The sequence below is a fragment of the Muscardinus avellanarius genome, assembly GCF_963383645.1.
Source record: "Muscardinus avellanarius genome assembly, chromosome: 1".
NCBI classification, from domain to species: domain Eukaryota; kingdom Metazoa; phylum Chordata; class Mammalia; order Rodentia; family Gliridae; genus Muscardinus; species Muscardinus avellanarius.
The window spans coordinates 48,339,176-48,360,825 of NC_137786.1; the positions used below are offsets into that span (position 1 = coordinate 48,339,176).

A 21,650-nucleotide genomic window follows, 5' to 3' on the forward strand; every position below is an offset into this window, starting at 1 on the left:
TGTGTGTGTGTGTGTATGGTGGGGGGTTATGTATGTGTGTATATGTTACTAGCAATTGAACACAAGAACATTCTAACTCTGAGCTACACTCCCAGGCCTATTTTTTTTTTTAAATAAGATCTTACTAAGTTGCTGAGATCCTCACTAGGTTTCTGAGGCTGGCCTCAAATCTGCAATTCTCCTAACTCAGGCTCTCAAGAACTGGTGTTACAGGTGTGTACCACCATGTCTAGATGCAATGATTCTTCTTTTAAAAAAATATTATAACATGATCCTTTATCTAGAAGGCCCAAAGAACTTAACCAAAAGACTTCTGGAGGTGATTAAACAATTCAGTAAAGTTGCAGGATACAAAATCAGTCTAAAGAAATCAGTGGCTTTTCTTTATGCCAACAATCAATCCACAATGAAAGAAATAAAACAATTTCATTCACTATAACCTCAAAACCAATAAAATACGTAGGAATAAACCTAACAAAAGATGTAAAAGAACTCTACAACAAAAACTATTAAACATTAAAGAAAATTTGAAAAAGACCTTGGAAGATGGAAAGATCTCCCATGCTCATGTATAGGCAGAATAAATATCATCAGGACTTCCGGGAAGATGGCGACCGAGAAAAGCGGGGCTTAAGAGTCCCGCTAACAACCAATCTCCATTACCACAAAAAGAGCGCCTTTCATAGCCAGAAAACATCATCACCAGAAAAACAAAAAAACCACCAGGCTCCAGAGAGAAAGTGGACTGAGAACAGAGCTCAGGGCCACAGAGGAGACACACGCGCCCGAGGACGCGGCAGCAGCGCCATACTGCCGGCGGCAGCGGCGAACTCAACGGACGGCTACAGCAAGCCGAGGTGAGCCGATGCGGAACAGCCAGGCGGGATCTTTCGGCGCAGACAGCATTTAAAGCTCCCAGTGGCTGAGCTCAGCACACGCTGCAGGGATTCAGAGTGGAAATCAAAACCAGAGAAGAAAAAATACGCCAGCCTCATGGCCGAGGGCGTGGCAGAGGCGCCATATTGCCACCGGCGGTGGCAGCAGCAGTGAATTCACCGAGTCCAGTACAGCTACATCTACGTACTCAAGAACAGTGAGTCAAATTGCGGGCCACAGAGGAGAAATCCCAGTATTGTGCCTCCTGGGACTTGACCCAGTGAGGGAGTGGTAGTGGCAGAGATATCACACCATAGGAGAGCGTGCAACCTGGCACCCCCCATAGTTTAAAGCAGCCTCTATCGACTCCCTGGGTCGGAGACTCTGTGATACAACCCAGTAAAGGAGTAGTGGGGTCTGAGATAATACAGACTCGAGATCCAGAGCACCTTAAGTGAAGCCATAGTGACCCAAGGGAAGAACCCAGAGAAGGCACAAACCTCCGAAATCATGGGAAAGAGGAATAACACTGGAGTAATGAATGTGCACAACCCCACAACATCAGAACCTGATAAAACAGAAAATCAGAGATTTCTAGAAGATCAAATCAGGAAAATAACTGTAGAAATAATAGAGGTGCTTCGAAAAGAACTCAGAGAGAGCCAAAAAGAGATAAAGGATGCAATTAATGAAGTAAAGGCCTCAATTCAAAGCACAAACAACCGATTAGACCACATGGAGAACAGAATCTCACTCTTAGAAGATGAGCAATCCAAAAATGAATGCATAGTTTCTAATCTAGAAAAAGATATCCAACAGCAGGAATCTGACATTGAAGAAATATGGGCCCATCTTAAGAGAGCTAACCTAAGAATAATTGGAATAGAGGAGGGAAAAGAAAGTGATACCAAAGGGATCAACAATCTCTTCAAGGAAGTAATAGCAGAAAATTTTCCAAACACAGAGCAAGAGGTTGATACACAGATCCAGGAAACTTATAGAACTCCCTTTAGACAGGATCCGAGAAGAGGATCCCCACGCCATATAATTGTCAAAATGACCAATGTGGAAGCCAAGCAGAGAATCTTAAAGGCAACAAAAACAAAGGGCCAAGTGACATTCAGAGGCAAACCAATTAGAATCACTCCAGACTTCCCAAACCAAGTCATGAGAGCCAGAAGGGCTTGGAGTAACATATTCCAAACTCTGAAAACAACTTCCAGCCAAAAATTTCCTACCCAGCAAAACTTTCTATCAAATTAGATGGAGAAATAAGAAGCTTCCATGACAAACAGAAACTGAAGGAATTTATGTCTTCAAAACCAGCGCTAGAGAAAATACTCAAAGAGATTAACTACAAAGAAGAAATAGGTAACACTCACCAGAACCAGAGAAACAAGAGTTTCCATCCAACAGACAACTAAGATTGGTTATCTGTGGAGATTCATTATTTATGTTAGTCTTTTACCTATCTCTAAATTGTATTGTTTGCCTTTATTGTTGTTAATTTTTACGATTTCTAGTTGGAATATTAATATACCTTCAGATATAGCATTTGGAAATATTGTATCCAATTCTATTAGTAACTTTTAACTCTGTTTACATTGTCTTTGGATATACAATATTTTCTTTTATTTTTTAGGGAGTTTGTATATTCTTCTGTTGCCTGTGCCATTGAAATCATATCAAAGAAATCACTGCCAATTTCAATGTTGTGAGGTTTTATGACCCAGATTTTGTCCTAAAAGTTTATAGTCTTAAGATTTATATTTAGGTCTTTTATCTAGTTTGAGTTAATACTTGTATGTGGGATTAGGTAAGAGTCCAATTTTATTCTTTTTTCAATTATTATTATTTTTCAACAATATTTAGTTAAAAGATTATTATTTCCACCACCAAATCTTCGTGGAAACCTTGTCAAAAATAACTTGACAATATAGGGAAGAAGTTAGCTCTAGGCTTGTATTTAACTCCAATGGTCTATATATCTGCCTTTAGAACAGTACTACACTGTTTCAATTATTGTAGCTTTATATGGTTTGAAATCAGAAAATATATATCTGCTAGCTTTGTTCTTTTTCAAGATCGTTTTGGGTATCTAGAATTCATATTCCATATTAGGATAGATTTTTTTTCTGAAAAATAAATATATAAATATATGATAGTTTCACCTAAAAAAACAGAAAAAAATATGCTCTGGTAAGAAAGAAAGCAAAAAGAAATATTGAAATGTTATCTTTAAATCATCAAACGCTTGGTATCAGACAAATGAAACTGTTATGTGAGATTATCATTTTTAATTTTGGATAAATTGCTATAATACTAGATGTCAACCACTAAGCCAAGCATGGGAAGGAGGGATGGGGAGAGAATGGGGTGGGGATCGGGTGGGGGCTGACTGGGCGATGTGTGCATGTATGTCTACAAAAGTTTGTATCCCACTATGATGTATGAATACAGTGCACCAATAAAATAAAATTTAAAAAAAAAGAATAAATATCATCAAAATGGTCATGCTGCCAAAAGTGATGTATAGATTAAATACAATTCCCATTAAAATACCAAGGACATTCTTCATAGACCTAGAAAAATCAATCATGAATTTTATATGAAGAAAGAAAAGACCCAGAAGAGCCAAAGCAATTCTCAGCAATAAGAACCATGCAGGAGGCATCGCAATCCCAGACTTCAAATTATACCATAGAGTAATAGTAGTAAAGACAGTATGGTATTGGCACAACAACAGGCATACTGACCAGTGGAGCAGAATATAAGATATAGAAACAAACCCACACACCTATAGTCAATTAGTCTTTGACAAAGGGGCCAAACTCATACGCTGTAGAAAAGACAGCCTTTTCAACAAAAGTGCTGAGAGAACTGGCTATCCATTTGTAGAAAGATGAAACTAAATCTTTCCTCTCAACATGCACAGGAATCAACTCGAGATGGATCAAAGATTTAGAAATTAGACCAGAGACTGTAAAGTTATTAGAGGAGGGCATAGGCTCAACACTACAACATATAGGTACAGGCAGTAATTTTCTCAACAAGACCACCAAAGCAAGAATTGATAAGTGGTTTGGCATCAAACTAAAAAGTTTCTGCTCATCAAAGGAAGCCATCAGGAACCTAAAGAGGAAGCCTACAGAATGTGAGAAGATCTTTACCAGCCACCACTCTGATAGAGGACTAATATCCAGAATATACAAAGAGCTCAAAAGACTCTACACTAGCAAAACAAATGTATAGGCAATCAAGAAATGGGCAACTGAACAGAACACTTAACAAAAGAAGAGATACAAATGGCCAATAGATACATTAAAAGATGTTCTACATCATTAGCCATCAGGGAGATGCAAATCAAAACTACACTGAGATTCCATCTAATCCCAGTCAGAGTGGCAAACATAAATAAATCAAATAACAACAAATGCTGGCAAGGATGTGGGGAAAGAGGAACTCTTTTACATTGTTGGTGGGAGTGCAAACTAGTTCAGCCACTATGGAGATCGGTGTGGAAATTCCTTAGAAAACTGGAAATAGATCTGCCATATGATCCAGCTCTACCACTCCTGCGTATTTTTCCAAAGAGGTTGAAATCAGAGAACTACAGTAACATATGCATACCTATGTTCATAGCAGCACAATTTGTAATAGCCAAAATATGGAAACAACCCAGGTCTCCATCAACAGATGAATGGATTGCAAACTTATGGGAAATACACACAATGTAATTCTATTCAGCTATAAAGAAGAAGAAAATCATGGCATTCGCAAGAAGATGGAAAGTCCTGGAGAGCATTATGTTCAGTGAGATCAGCCAAGCACAGAAAGAGACGGACATATGTTCTCTCTAATATGCCCAAACTAGGGAGCATTGGGGATACCAGAGGGACCCAGATAATGGAAGGGAAATCTCAGCAAAGTTTGAATGGAAAGATAGGAGAGGAAGAAGGCTGAAGTTGATTAATGGAGGAGCTACATCCGAATATGTGTAAAAGTATGAATATAGCATGGTTACCCTTGACAATCATTGTTGGGGGGAAGGGAAAACGGGGGTGGGGAGGACAGGGCACCAAGCACAGTTTAAATGTATACCATTTATTTTCAATAAAAAATATTAAAGCTTTACTGAAATATAATTCACTTGCCATACAATTCACCCATTTCAAACATACAATTCAATGTCTTGTGTTTTTTTTTTTTTTTTCGTTTTTTAGTACTGGGGGTGGAATCCAGGGGCTTTTCTACCTCTGGGCTACACTCCCAAACCTATTTTATACTTTGTTTGGAAACAGGGTCTCACTAAGTTGCTGAGAGCCTCACTAGGTAGCTGAGGTTCGCTTCGAACCTGTGCGATCCTCCTATCTCAGCCTCCCAAGCGCGGGGATTACAAGCGTGTACCACCATGCCTGGCCAATGGTTTTTAATATAGTCATGGTGGTATGCAAACTTCATCATAATTTATTTTGAAATAGTTGCATCACTTCAGAAAGGAAATCTGTGTCAATCAGCATGCACTCCTCTTTCCTTCTTACTCCTACCACATCCCAGTAACCGCTCCTTTAGTTCCTATCTCTAGAGATATATTTTGAGTATTTCATATGAAAGGAATTACATATGGCCCTCTTTTCCTGGCTTCTTTCACTTAGTGTACTCTTTCCAGGGTCCATCCATGTTGTGAACCTTCCTTATTAGTATTCCATTTGATTTTATGGCTGAATCATATCTCATTATGTTGACATGATACATTTATTTATCCATTCATCACTTGATGGACATTTAGACAGTTTCTAATTTTCACTATTATGATGAATGCCACTGCAAATGTTTGTGTACAGGTTTTATGTGGACACATGTGTTCATTTCTCTTGGGAGTCTTCCCCCCAACAATGATTGTCAAGGGTAACCATGCTATATTCATACTTTTACACATATTCGGATGTAGCTCCTCCATTAATCAACTTCAGCCTTCTTCCTCTCCTATCTTTCCATTCAAACTTTGCTGAGATTTCCCTTCCATTATCTAGGAGTGGAACTACAGGGTCAATTGATTTTTTAACTGTTAGAGCAACTGCCAGACTCTTGTCCAAGAAGGTTTCATCATTTTAAAATTTCTCCAGCAATGTATGTGAATAGTGAGTCATTTTTTTAAGACTGGTAAAATACATAAAATTTCTCCTCTTTACCGTTTTGATGTATACAAGTTCAGCAATGTTGAATACATTCACATTGTCATGTAGTACATCTCCAGAATCCTATTCATCTTGCAAAACTGAAACTCTGGATCTGTTAAACAATGCCCCATTTTAGCCTCCTCCAGCCTCTGACAGCCACCATTCTTCTTTTTGTCTCAGTAAATTTAACTACTCAGAGTGTGCCCTAGAAGTGGAACAATACAATATTTTTCTTTTTGTGAATAGCTTATTTCACTTAGTATGAAGTTCTCAAGTTTCATTCATATCATAGTCTGTGTCAAAATTTCCTTCCTTTGAAGGTTGAATATATCTCATCGCATGTGTGAACTGTATTTTATTTTTCCATTCATAGGTTGATAGACACTTGGCTTGGTTCTACTTTTTGGCAATTAACTATCATGCTGAATAAGAGAGGAACATGGGTGTACAGATAAGAGTTAATCTTAACTTTTCTTGTACATAATAAATCCAACTATTGTATTAAAATGGATCTCCCCAGAACTCATTTCCTTTCCCTTAATTCCTATAGGAAGGGATGTGTTCGGGTGGGAGATGTTTTCTAACAGAGGGTTCTGTCGATCACTGGAATAGTTTTCCAATAGGGCATAGTGTTTCCTTCTGGAGAGATCTCTTAGGATGTCTGGGGTGAAATTTAAAAGCTTTTATGCTTTTCAGATAACTCTAATGCAGGCAAGCCTTCACTCCTAGGAAGTCAGAATAGAAGATCACACGACTTGGGCCTTTGAGCAAAAGCTGTTTTGCAGCCAGGTATGGTGGTACATGCCTATAATCTCAGTACATGGGAGGTTGAGACATGAGGTTTGCAGGTTCAAAGCCAGCATGCAGTAATTCAGGAAAACCTGATTTCAAAATAAAAAATAGCCAGGTATCATGGTATACACCTGTAATCCCAATATTTTGGAGGCAGAGACAGGAAAATCACAGGTTTGAGACCAGCCTCAGCCACTTAGGCCCTTAACAACTTAGTGAGACTGTGTTTCAAAATTAAAAAAATAAGGGAAGAAGGTACCAAATACAGATTAAATGTATAACTTTTACTTTCAATAAAATATATATATATAATAAAAAATAAAAATAATAAATAATAAAAATAGAACTGAGGATGTAGCTCAGAATTAGAGTGTTTCTGAATTAAATCCCAATTCCACAATAATAAAATAAAATAAAAACTAAAAAGGGCAGGATATATATAGTTCAGTAGCAGAAAGCCCCTGTGTTCACCTGCAAGTATTTGAAAAAATCTTGGTCTGCACCCTGTTTCTCCAGTCATTTGTGCATCAGAAGGGTGCACAAGGCTGGCTTTGCATTTCTTCCCTTCTTTTATAGAACAGCTCACACAATTTCCCAAGCAAACTCTTTCCCAGGTTCTGTCTGCCTCCTAACACCGAGAAAAGCCAGAGCAAGGAGGCAAATATGCAGTAGTATCTGGCATTAACTGAAATGGCTTTTGGCAAAGGCAAGCGTGGTCCCTTCAGGATCAAACGTGTGCCAGACCACAGCACAGTGCTCGTCCAAGTCAGGAGCTGCACTGCCTCCACCAGAGAGAAATCTGGAAAAGTATGATAAGGGAGAAATGGAAGAGGATAATTGGAGTTTCAAGGGTTAAATTGAAAGTGTTCACCGATGAGTTGATGAAGATATATGTGTGCAGAAAATATTATTAGCAAATGATATAGTCAGGGACAGGTGTCCAAGGCTGGAAGCTAAATCAGTAACCCATTTATCAGGAGATCTTGGTCATACTTGACAGTTGGCTTGCTTTGTGACCTTGGGCTCATTATTTGATCTTGCTGAGCCACTCTTTCCTACCCAGTAGGTTGGAAGTGATCTTCAAGGTTTTCTAAGCCTTTGTTTCTAAAATATATAATTGACCACAAGCCAACTTCCTAGTGATGTTGTTTCTATGGATAAGATGGTAAAGATTTCAGAGAATAAGTTTATGCTGCTATTGCTGATGTTAAAATACTATGATATGAGAGAAGGTAGCAGCCATAGGAACCAACAAGTCGACTGAGAATAATGGTACCGTTATCGTCAGTGGTTTAGACCATGAGTTTAAACCCATGAGTATATTTAGGTGTGGTGTGTTAGAATGAAGATATGGACTCATTGGAGAGTTCACAGAGAGTTTACTGCACCATGAACTCCAATTTGCCCGAATCTAAACAATGAGGTGATAGAATGCTAATGATTATCATATAATACTGAGATTTTTAAATATCTTTTTTGTTTGTGTGTGGTATTGGAGGTGGAACCCAGAGGCTTTCTACCTCCGGGCTATACTCCCAGACCTATTTTCTATTTTATTTGGAAACAGGGTCTCACTAAGTTGCTGAGAGCCTCACTAAGTAGCTGAGGCTGGCTTCGAACCTACGTGATCCTCCTGTCTCAGCCTCCCAAGCGTGGGGATTACAAGCGTGCGCCACCATGCCTGGCTTAAATCTCTTGTTTTATAAAATATTTATGCCATTGGTCAATGAGAATCAGTTTGATTTTGAGAATCTTCTATCATTCTGTACAAAGATAGATACAGTTTCCCTAATAGCCATCTTGGTGCATCAGAGGGGTGCACAAGGCTGGCTTTGCATTTCTTCCCTTCTTTTATAGCACAGCTCACACAATTTCCCAAGCAAACTTTCTCAGGTTCTGTCTGCCTCCTAACACTGAGAAAAACCAGAGCAAGGAGGCATATATACAGTAGTATCTGGCATTAACTGAAATGGCTTAAGCTATACATGATATCTTAAAACTTACATGATACATACATGTAAGTTTTATACATCTTAAGCTATACATAATATCAAAAACTCCTTAAATTACTATTTTTTTTCATATGTGTGGTACTAGAGATTGAACCCATGGACATTCTACCTCTGAACTACATCGCCAGCCCCCTTTATTTATTTATTGTTTGTTTGTTTGTTTTGAAACAGGGTCTCCCTAGATTACTGAGAGTCTTGCTAATTACTGAGGCTGGTCTCCAACCTGTGATCCTCCTGTCTCAACCTCCCAAGTACTGGGATTATAGACTTGCACCACCCAGTCAGCCCTTTAAATTATTAAGAAACATTGTTTTATTTTGTTCACTAACAGTGTTAATTCTAGTTAATCACTTTCTGACCATTTCAACTAGTGAAAGTGTGTGTTATACTCTGTGATTATTACTGTATATAGAAATTCCAAGAACCAGAGCCAAGCAGCAGGTCACTTCTGCTGGGTAACTGGAGTCACAGGAGTTAATAGTTCATGTTCCAGCTTTGCCATTTTCTAGGTGAGCTGGGGCTCCTTTTAACCAATTACTCGACCATTTTGTGCCTCTGTCTCCTCATCAGTAAGTCAGAAAATAATGGCTCCTACTCCTGGGTAAAAGAAGTTAAAACATATAAAGTGTTTTGAATAGTACTTATACTGCAGTAATCCCCCAACATATGTTAGTTTCTTATCACCCCTGTGTTGTTGCTGCTGCTGCTTCTGCTGCTGTCATAGTACTTTTTGGTTTGTTGGGCACTTTAAACCATTATTTTCTCATTTGAGCCTCATGATATGTCACAAATTACACATGTGGAGATTGAAAACATGGCACACTCATGGTCTCCAAGCTAGTAAGTATTTGGCCATGGGTCTGAGTTGATAATCCACCCCTTCTACCATAGTATTGTCTCCTCAGCTATGCTGCTAGAAAATGGGTGCTGCTGTAATATGGGGTTATTTTCTTCTAAGTAGCCATGTATGTTTAGGGTTGTAAGTTAAGGTGGATAAGTTAAAGACATTTTTTGGCCTCAAGAATATACCAGCATTATAGGGCCTAGAATAAAGTGATGCGTGTGGTGAAGGATTGTGTGAACTACTGTCTTTCAACTATAGCTAAATCTTTTACAATATCCTTCAAGTTTAGCAACTTCCCAAACACACTAAAAAGTAAAAGCAGTATTGAAAGAAGTAATAAGGGGATTGAATCTGTAAATGAGAACTTTGTACTGAATTGTGGAATTACTTCCCTCCAAAGTTTCATCCAGGGATCTTGACTGCTTCGCTGGGTTCTTAGTATCTTGTGACATGAAACAAGCACCCTCCAGTTTATACTGGGAAAATTCCCAGAGGGAAGCAAATAGTTCTGATATCTAAGCACCAGAATGCTGCTTAGATCTATAATCTGGGTCCAGTTGTTGGAATGATCTAGCCATGTAGATACAAAAACATCAGAAGAGAGAGCGCCACTGACAACAGATGGCTGTATAGATTGATAAAGAAATATAGATGATAAGAGAACCTTATAATAACGAGAGAGAGAGAGAGAGAGAGAGAGAGAGAGAGAGAGAGAGAGAGAGAGAGAAAGAAAGAGAGGGAGAGAGAGAGATGCAAGCTGACGATGGTTTTACAGAACTTGGCTCTGCTAGTGTCTTTTCAGCCCACATTTTGGATTTATTCACCTGGAATTTAATAGTGTAGATAGTGAAATTCAAGTTCAGATTTAGTCATCTGACCAAGTAGTATCGTAATTAAATTAGAAAATTTAAGTCATGAACGTTGATTTTTGTTATCTGTTCTTTGATACTATTTTAAAAAGTAGGTATTTCTGGCTTCTCTGAGGGATTTTGATATGAATGCAAAGTATTAGTCTGTTCTTCCTCCCTTTGGCCAAAAAAGCTGGGATGAAATCAGCTGACTTAATCATTTTGAATCCATGTGGCTCCTCGGAGATAGGGCCAGATGTAACCAGAAGGATTTATAGGGTGTAAAATTCAAAATGGAATAGAAAAGCCTTTCTGTGTTCAGCCCAACACATCCTAAATCAACATCCTCTGAACACCAGAGCAATCTCTGGCCGGCCTGGTGGGGAGGTTGTCATGGCAACCGACTGGCAATCTCCCACCACTGGAATGTGAATGCAAACAATAGAATGATAAGACTGCATATAGAGCAGCTTACTAAGGTTGCTTCTATGCAGGTAAATTGTCTGTGTTTTGTACCTTCTTGCAGTTTTGGCTGCTTATTTAAAATTTATCAAGTGCCCTTTCTCAGTGATTGGTTTTAAAAACATTGCTGCCAATAGATAACTGAAGCTATAGAAAAATCACTACCCAGTAGATAGATGCAATGATATACAAAGCCCTGGAGCACTGTTGGGCTTACACTACTCAAAAATCTCCTAAAAGAAGTTGAAGCAAAGGTAACTCCTGTGACTCACTAGTGCCACCTTGTGTCCTATTAGATAATGAACGTTTTCTAGAAGCCACTCTTGGATCTATCACTGGATGGTAGCGGAGCAGATATGGAAACATTTAGAGCTGGATTACACTAGAACTTTGCAGTTCCCTTTTCAATAGAATATGCACATGATGTCTTCCAAACTTCAAGTTGATTTTAAAAATGAAAATTAATACCTTTGGTAAAAATTAGACATGGTAAAAGAATAATGGCTGTTTTAAAAAGGTCACAGGCATGGTGGCCAGGAGTGGGAGAAAGAGACAGCAAAAATAGTTTCAGAATCAAACCAAGATTCCAGAGCACTCTACCTCTGAACTACATCCCCAGCCCTTCATAATTTTTTTTAAGCAGGGTCTTCCCAAGAAACAGCAAAGGCTGTCCTAGAACCTGAGATCCTCCTGTCTCAGCCTCCCAAGTATTGGAATTAGAGGCATGTACACCACGCCCAGCTCTGAGGTCACCTCTTACCCACACCAAGCCCACTACCCCTTGCCACCCCACTACCATCTTATCACCAATCAAAACCATAATCGAGTCCCATTTCATTTGAGAAATGTGAAATGACCACGCTGTTTTTCTGTGTTTCCTCCAGGGTTTGAGTTTTTTGAAACAAGTGCCAAGGATAACATTAACGTCAAGCAAACCTTTGAACGCCTTGTGGATATCATCTGTGACAAAATGTCAGAGAGTCTGGAGACCGATCCGGCCATCACTGCCGCAAAGCAGAGCACAAGACTCAAGGAAACCCCTCCTCCCCCACAGCCCAACTGCGGCTGTTAGTGTCCCCAGGCACACAGGCAGCTCCAGGGGGCTCCAGATGCCCAGAAATAGCATTTATAAATGGTCTATTAGCCTTCACTTATACTGCCTAATAATTATTTGAAGGAAGTTTTTGATGTCAGTGGCCCATACATGCATTCAAATCTTGGGAGATTTACTGTGTTAATATGTGGCAAATATGTGATCTTAAATTCGTAAGGACTATCCATCTATAGACATCTGGTACTTGCATGTGATTTGTTATTGATTTGTCTTTAAGGCTCTTTTTTGTTATGTTTTTAAAAGTTTCTTCTCAGTTACACTATTTGTGGAACCTCAAACTATAATTTCACCATAACTGACTTTTGTGCCATGGATTCAAATTATGCTGTTCACTTTAGAGATGATGACAGAGGAATCACTTGCATGTGTATGTGCGTGACCAGGGGGAGACACCGGGAGATCTGATTTGCTTTGTGCTTAACTAACACCATCATAGGTCTGAGCAGTTTACTTTTAGTAAACGCATCCATTTTTCACTCTTACTAATAACGGAGGAGGCCATTAACTATAAGGAAATTCAAATATTGTTTTAAAGGCCCTAGCAAGTTTTCTAAATCATCTATATTAACCTGACTGGAACTACATTTAATCAATAATCTTAGTTTACATGTTTAAATAAGCAAATATCCAGGATATTTTCCACTGGTTTTACCCAACTCTGAATATTTCAGAGCCTTGAACAGATGGAGAGGTATCTACCAAATGCAGGTTATGCAATGAGCATTCTAACCAAGATGGATGTGAGTAGCTGCAGAATTCCAAGGCCTGGGCTTCCTAAGTCCTTAATGACCTGCCCCCAACAACACACTCATACACCACCACCACCACCACCACCACCACCACCACCACCACCACCACCACCACCACTCACTCTCAGAACAGAGGTTAGGCTGACGCTTCCTAGTGCTCCTATTCCCATAGAATATAGACTTCCTTCCAATCACTGCCTTCTGTTCAAGCCTCAGCTCTGTTCTTTTACCTATTTAGAAGCTATTTGAATATGTCAGTGGGTCCCAAGATAAGACTGTTTTCATTGTTAACATTTTTCAACATGCATTTTTTAAAGTTATAAAAACATATCCCTATTACATAAATATTTAAACATGTTTAAAGTACACAGAGAACATTCTTCATAACTGAGAGTCCCAGAAATACATATAACAGTTTGGAAGAGAGAGGAAATCATTTGAACATCTAGATTTTTATCCCGGATTTCCTAAGAAATATACAAATAACAAGCAAACCACAAAGCCCACTGTTATGTGAGAATTCCCACTGGTAGGAAATTTTGCATCATTAATAACTAGGATTTTATGAAGGTATCACTCAGTGCTTGGCTTATTTTGAAGAAAGCTCCATTAGGTGGACTCTATCTCTCTCCTCTATTTATATATTTATTTGTTTGTTTATTTATGGTTGTGTTGAAGGTTTTTTGTTTTGTTTTGTTTTTCTCTCTTCTAACATAGAGAGGCTTCTCGTGAACATTTTTAGGTACAAGTTTATTGATCAAGGGTACTGTCAGGAAAAAATATCCATGTATTTTAAGATGTCTCTGGAGAATAAATGCCTACAATTCAGGGAAATAAGTCACATACATTCCTTATAATTTAAAAGACAAAAATTACAGAAGAGAGCATTTGGGATGTTTAAGCACAGTCATGTTATTTCTCACCTTTTTCGTTTCAGATTAACTAATTGGTAGTGAATTTTCACTATGTCACCCTGCAAGGTTAAGATGGGAAACCATTAATGTTTCATCAGATTTTAACGCGGAAGCCTAAACAAAGTGTTCATTTACACAGTGTCGAACATCCATCCCAAAACTGGGCTGCACGTACCATTCAGGCGACAGGGATGATAATCACCCTAGTGTCACTGTCAAGGAACATTTGAGACTTTCTGTTTTCCAAACCTAGTGGAAGTGGAGCCTTCCTTATTTATTCTCAGTCTTGAAAATCCACCCGGTTGTAAATGCTATTGAGAGTAATTCAATGGAAAGTTTCCAGAGAGGGATGTCACAGAGCTTAAGAGAAAACACACCTGTGCCTCCTGAAAGCTCACGGGAGGAGAGGATATTCTCTGTTCATAATCTCATCAAGATATCCTGGTTTAAAAACAAAATTGTCAAATTAAGGAATCAACCCAGGATTAACTCAAGTCTATTGATCAAGGGTACTTCTATTAGTATCTATTAGTATCTAGCTATATTATTTATAAATTATAGCACTATAATGCCAGAGTTTTTCAACCTTTGGCCAGTGCATATGTTTCCATCTGCCAACAGCCTAAATATCTACAAGTCACTTTTTTAAAAAATAATGGCCTAATTTAATGCATTTAAGAGAACAAAACACCTTAAAAAGCATGAACTTGTGTGAGTTTGCAAATCTTAGATATCGTCTCCTATCTTTGATGAAATTAAATTAGCATTTCTCACATGGCCACCCCCACTCCTCAAAATACATTTAGAAATAAACCTTGACTGATTCAAGCAGATGCTTCCAAGAGATTTGGTATTGGTACATCTTTTCTAATGCAATCGAGAAATTGGACTGGGAATTATTTTATCTACATAACCATCTTTGGAGCAAATCATCACTTCAGTCTCTTGTAATGTAAATGGATGTGATGTGTAAAAGGTGTCCTACATGCTAAGATAGCAGTTTAACCATTAGCATCACATCTATGGGCTTATAAGAAAAATTACTTAAGGACAATGAGTCAGTCAGTTATAACTACCCCCATAGAACAGATTCTACAGCCCTGATGAACTGCTAATGACCAGGGGAAGAGAGGTTCACGTAGTTCCTCCTAAGAGTCATTTGAATTTCAAGGTCCCTTTGCCTACATGGTATAAAAGTGCTGGAATTTTTATTTGGAAAGGGGGCTACGATGATGCCTTCAGTTTTAGCAGCATTGCAATGATACATGTGAAAAATGAATTCTACAAAATTACGATTCAAATTGTACAAGACATCAATATACGCAGTTAACAAATATATATTTCCCCTACTTATCCCTTACTCTGATTAATCACAGGCCTTTTGTTTATTTAGCACATTAGTCATTTTTATGAGCCAATTTAAACTCTCGATTGTAACTACATTTATGCTGACAACAGACTTTCAGGTGTAAGAGTGCTACTGATTTAACAATAAAATGCATTCCACTATTAACTGAACTTCCATAAAACAGCAAATTAATTTTGGAGTGTCATAGTTCATTTTCAGTGGTTCTTTGTAATGTGCTTTGCCAACACGTATCTTAGTGCATGGTTGAAGTTGTCCTACAACTTTAGTTTCCTGTGTGACATTCGTGGGAGTGTATTAAAAATGTATCTACATGCTACCAAGCTATTCCAAGCTGAGGTAGCAGCTGCATGTGAAAAAACTGTGATATAAATCTTATTTTAAAGTCATTGCTAAAACCTTTCTAGACCAAAAAGTTAGTGTGTCTGTTCATAAACTTCATAGTACTGTCAGAATGCTCAGTCAGATCTGCTTGGTGTGGCATACTTGGGAGCTGGCCTGTCTGTCTGAGGAACCCATTCTAAAGTCCAGCTGGCATGAGAGGCCCCTGGCCCTCTGTTCCTCTGGGTATACAGGCACTCGGTGTGTAAGTCAGGGTGCCACAGGAGCAACTAGACCCAGGTGGCCTTTCTAATCACTCCCTGAAAAACTCGGGCCCACAGCTCAGTCGAGCTTTGTCTGTGTGTGAATACTGCCTGCGCTTTAGTAGATTGGTAGTGAAGTTAGGACGTCTTGCTGATGTACTAAGCCTTCTAATATTAAGGTCAGCTCTTTGGAGATCTTTATATTTTAGATGAATTTTTGACCAAAGTCAATTATAGACGTAAACCTGTTTTATACCCTGGAATTAACTGGGACAAATTGGGTGAAAGATAATGTTTATGATCAGACTTTCCCCTAAAACCTCCCCAAATGCCTTTACCCCTACACTGCACCTAAAGGTCTCCAGGTTCTAGAAATTCAGTATTCCTTAAGGAGGCAAAAATGCATTGGGGAATTTATTTAAAATGTATCTACTATTGTTATTGGTATTTCATAAATGTATTTTTAAACCTTTCTACAGATGCTGGACACTACAGTCAAATGATATTTCCCTTTGGTTAATTGAAATATTTTCTCTTGGGCCACACATAGTGCTGCTGCCCCTCCCAACACACACTTAAAAACAGTGATACCTTTTTTAGTGAAGGGAAAAATTCTATCTATGGTGCTTTTTCCTTGCTAGCGAAAAGGGAGTATTTGCTATGTTCCAACTGTAACTCACATTTTGCTTAAAAGGTCCATGAAACAGATTCTTCACACTGATTTGATTAGAGTGTGTACACAGTGAGTCCCCATTACACAGAGAGTGTGGGAGAAAACACATTTTGCAAACATTCTAAATAGCAGAAATGAATTCTTTCAAAACCTCACAGAGCGCCAAGTAGTAAGATCAGGTCATCTAGCTAAAGTAGAAATATTGGACTTTCTTTTTGTGTTCTGTTTCATTTCCTGGTTTTCTTTTTTCTTTTTTTTTTTTTATCATTTCAGTGTTTTTAAAGCACTATCCTTGCAGAATGACTGGACTCAGACCAGGAGATGAGACTTGAGTCTCACCATTTATCTCCCATCAGCAACAATCATTGGTGGATTTTCACTCAGTCATTACTTGCTGAAATAAAGCTGGGGGTTACCTCTGTATTTCATTCACCTGTGTTCATACTTGCTTTCACTGTGGACAACTGAGAGTTGGCTGTGACTTTATTGCTTAGTGGAAATATCTCCATTTTCACATTATCTGGGGCCAACAATTGCTTGGGTTCATGGATGCTGTTCTTAAGGACAAAGATGGCACAGGAGCTCCAGAGACACCTGGCCTCTCAGGGACGTGAGCATGACCTACATCTGACTAGTGGTTCCATACTCCTTCTTGTCAAAGTGAAGTCTGGGGATGTTTCTGTATCAATATAATGATTTCCCATGCGTTGTCTTCTCATCTCTAGGTGGTGTGCTGAATGAAAACTGTCCTGTAATTCCTGTTAATATATCGTTAATGTCAGATGTGATGTGACGCAGTTGGACTGTCCAAATGTACAACTATTTAATGGTGTTTGTAGAGCTGAAATGTCTTAAATGTTGCATGAAATATGTTCTAAAAATAGATTTGTTTTCTATTTTTCAACACCTCAGAATTGAGGGTTCATGGGCCAATAAGTGCAATATTTAATGACCTACTCAGTGTATATAAACTAGTGTGGAAGAGTGAATCATAATGTGTGAGGTGCTTTGGTGGCTGCGTGCTTATTCCAATGATTTCTTGTAGCGGTATTTGTCTAGTGGTGCAGTTTATACAGTAAATATCTTATTGGTGTCATGTGAAATTCCTCTGTGCCTACTTTGAAATGTTTTTTTCTATAAGACCAAATGTTTAGTATCTGCTAATACGTGTCGATTTTACCTTTTGGAATTGTGGGATTTTATTTTCAAGACAGAATGGCTGTGAGTTTATTTAACAAAAGCACTCCTGCATAATTCGGAATTCTCTTTAACCCTCTTGTAAAGTGTATTGAGCGACTAATTTAGATGCATAAAAATATATGCACATAAGAAAGTCATGTTTTTCCTTCTCAGAAATGTTGGTCACATATTCTGTCTACTAAGAATTTCCACTCCTGTATTTGAATATTTTATTGTTACTCAATCTTGTACTTTGTTTGCAACTTTTAGTACTGTCAACCCTGAGAACTCATAACATAACAGTGTCATTATTTAGAGTGTAGCTAATGTTATGTTCACTTTCAATCCTCAATTGTCCATACCAGTGAAATAGGGGAAACACCAGTATCTTTAAATCAGCTTGGAAGGTCATCATAAACTCGTATATTCATTTTTGAACCCCCGTGCTTAGCCCCACAAATGGTGGCCTGGAACTTCACAGAGAGGCAAAGTCAAGAAATTAAACCTAGTTGCTGGATTGCCAAAAGCTATAAATACTTAGATAGATGAAGGTTAAGGCAGGTCAACAACTGTGAACTTCCATTTACCATTTCAACTTTTAAGGTGAAGACTCATTTTATTATTGTACTCTGTTTTTTGTTAGCAGGAAAGCCATGTTACCTTTAGGAAGAAAAGCAAGTTATGACTTAGTCGCTAAAAGTGATAGAGTCAGTTGTTTTTAGGTGACCACAGCTGTATGTACATGTTATTAGAAAACTATGGTATTTGAGGATAAACTGCTATTTGAGGATGTGCCAATATTATTAAGTGGCTTTGGACCATGTGGGCAATGTAAAACCTGAATTTAACGGTGATTGAAAGTTGTACTCAGCTCTCAAAACCCACTGAAGAAATCAAATGAAGATGGGTAAAGCAGGAAGAATATTCATGAATTTGTGCCAAATTTAAAAAGGAAAGGAAAAAGAAAAAAAAATGTAAGCAGGTAGTCAACACAGGATAATTTGAGGGCTGGTGAAATGTTATATCTGTTGTCACATTGTTATCGAATGTCATATACTTAGTGGCCTGGGTATCAAAAGTGGGAGAGGTGTGGTTCCTGTCCCTAAAGAGAAAAAAGAAATAATACAAGATATACTCTGGGCGCTAGGCTATGTCAGGATATGGGAACAGAGAATGGGGACCTGTAAGAACCCAGAGAATCAAGGGTGGATCCACTAAAGAGGTCAAATGTGATCACAGAATTAAATTGTGAGGAGATTGTGCCAGGCTAGTAAGAGGGAGGACCCACAGTACCTTCCCTATGAACAGAAAGGCAAAAAGAGCTGGAAGCAGTAGGTCATTGTATGTCTCAAAACAGACAAAGTGGCCCCCGAAAACCCTCCAATCACCCCAGTGTAGCTCCCTGTATTTTTATCTCCATGAGGAAGACAAGCTGCTGTTTCTTTATATTCCTCTGTGCTGAGCTGCCTCTCTCTCAGCCACAAAGCCCAGATTGCTTTAAAGCTACATTAGAACCGTTCATTTATACACTAGCCAATGCACCCAGCCATGAGACACTGTTTCATCTAATGTCACCCAGGCAGATGTGTACCCAGAGATTTTTCTGTAGCTCTGTGTTTCCTATAAAGGGGTTTGGGAATGCACAAAGATCCACCTTTGTAACCGGGCGCTTTGGGCTTCTTCTCAGTAACTGCGCTTGTGGAACTCTTTCTTGAGAAAATACTGACAACAGCTTAATACTTCCATATAGTGATCGTGATGTTTAGTTGAAAACTACTATTGCAGAGCAAATATTGTGACTTCATTTGTCCACAGGAGCTCTTGTCTGGGTTTAAAGCTATAAAGTATATTCACATCGAGAAATTTTAATTACCTTTATTGAAATGAATTGTGTAAAAAATGGTATGTGCTCTACTAAGTATTCAGTTTGTATGTGAATTCTGTATGGAAAGTGGTTTTTGTTCTTTGAGTTTAATCTTGTTTTATTTTTTTGAAGATTACAATAAATATCTAAGAGACTATATTCCTGAATTTCTCAGCCTTGGTCTGATGATTTTTTAATTTCTTTTCAATGTGTATTACTTTTGGTCTTAGAATGCCTATTATCACTTCTTGTCATATTTTTCAACAACCTGAGGCACAATATTGAACTGGAGACACAGAATTGAATACATTTTTATTTGGGGCTTGGAGTATGTAACCTGTGCATTTTTACTTCAGTGTAGGAGTAACATCCATTATTTGTAATCTTTTAAGTTACATAACTTTTAATCTGACCCCACCTACTGTTCTAGAGTTGGTTATAAGAACAAAAAGAGCTTCTAAGTCTATTACAAAACAGATGCAGCTGGTTTTAGCATGAACCCATCTCTACCCTCACCCCTCAGTAGAATCCTCTTGGCTTTGAATTAATTTTAAAAGCTGACATTACTAGTTAGATACTTCTTTTTCAATAGCACTGAGACAATAGATCTAAGACCAAATATAAGTATCACCTTAAGAAGATGCTGACACATTTTATCCTTGGCTTCCTATTAGACATGAAAAGGCCTCCATTAAATAATACCATGTCAGGCTCTTGTCTTTGCATACTTTTCAGGAAGACTCTACCTCTTTGTCCTCTTATTTCTCCCTTAACTTCTCACTCACCCCCAATTCATTGAGACCAAAGAAGCTTTGGTCTCATGGAGATGGACCCCTTGTCTTTTCTTCCCAAACTATTCTTACTCTCTATGTCCTTTAGGACCAGAGTTTCTTGGGGTTTTTATTATTATTAATTCTAAGTCACAAGCAATTTCAACTAAAAATCATATTCTCTATTATATTACTCTTCTTTTTACACAATTTTGCCAACTAAGTAGAAGAAGAGTATAAAACCTTTCTGTAGATTATGCTATTAGCAACAGAAAATGAACTAAGAACAATGGCCAAAGAGATGAACAAAAAATCAACTGGGATGAAGAAACCAAGAGAGATGAAAGTTCTGAGAAAGAAATGAGTAACATTTTTCATAAGATATAAGTGGTATCAAAATTGTCAATTGACTCGACAGCAGCAATTTTAGAAGAGAGGGAGAAAGAAACAGGGTATTAGGTGGAGAAGCAAATGGTAATAAAAGAGACAAATTAACTATTCTTACAGGTAGTTTAAGAAAAAGATAAAAGAGAAGGGTATTGAATAAGAATAGTCTAAAGAGGGATTCATCACCAAGTAATAAGTTTGTATATTATGTGCTTTTAAAAACCAATAAAGGTAGAATTTAAAGATATAAGCAAAACTTAGCTGGGCATGGTGGTGTACGCTTGTAATCCCAGTATTCGGGAGGCTGAGACAGGAGGATCGCAGTTCGTGGACAGCCTCAGCTACTTAGCGAGGCCCTTTGCAACTCAGTGAGACCCTGTTTCAAATTAAAGAATAAAAAGTAGGGCTGGGGGTCTACCTTGGAGGTAGAATGCCCCTGGGTTCCATCCCCAGTACCACAAGGGAAAAAAAAAGATATAAGCAAGACTTGATACGATCTCTCTTGCAAATCTTACTGTTCCATTCCCTCCTGTTCCTATCTCCTCTATTCCCTACCCAAGAATTACTATGCATCTGTCACAAGCTAACAGATTTTGTTTCTTCCTAGTATTTTTACTGATCTATGGGGTACAGAATTTCCAACAACTACCAATAGTGAAATCAATAATAGCTATCTTGTTTGAGGTTTGTACTATAAAAATATTTGAAGTAATCTTTTCTTATAATTTGTAATCTAACTGAAAAAAATGTCTACTTTATCTCAAAGGGATGGATTCATAGCTAATATAATAGAAACCAGAAAGTTTCCAATGAAGTGGATAGCAAAGCCCACTGAGCTGAGGTTTTAAATTGCTCACAGAAACATGAAGCTGTTTGTAAGAAAAGAGAAGGCAATCTCACCTTTTTCAAAATTTGGCAGCTGCTCCTTGATAGTTAGGCCTTCATTGGGATGCACCAGGTGTGCTCTATTTCCTATATACACCTTCAGTTTAGAGCAAGAATAAATTAACCTATCCTTCAGCATCATTTTGCCCTT

At 38.2% G+C, this 21,650-nt stretch overlaps 1 protein-coding gene across 1 annotated transcript in view; it reads left to right on the forward strand.

The window, feature by feature from the left end:
* RAB3C (RAB3C, member RAS oncogene family) overlaps nt 1-12,086 on the forward strand; it is a gene marked incomplete at both ends in the record, with an annotated part of 243,394 nt that extends 231,308 nt beyond the window's left edge. Inside the window, one exon of the mRNA XM_080696781.1 lies at nt 11,899-12,086. Coding sequence (XP_080552907.1) covers nt 11,899-12,086 — 188 coding nt within the window. The remainder of the gene's footprint in view (nt 1-11,898) is intronic.
* Between the last annotated feature and the right edge of the window lie 9,564 nt (nt 12,087-21,650).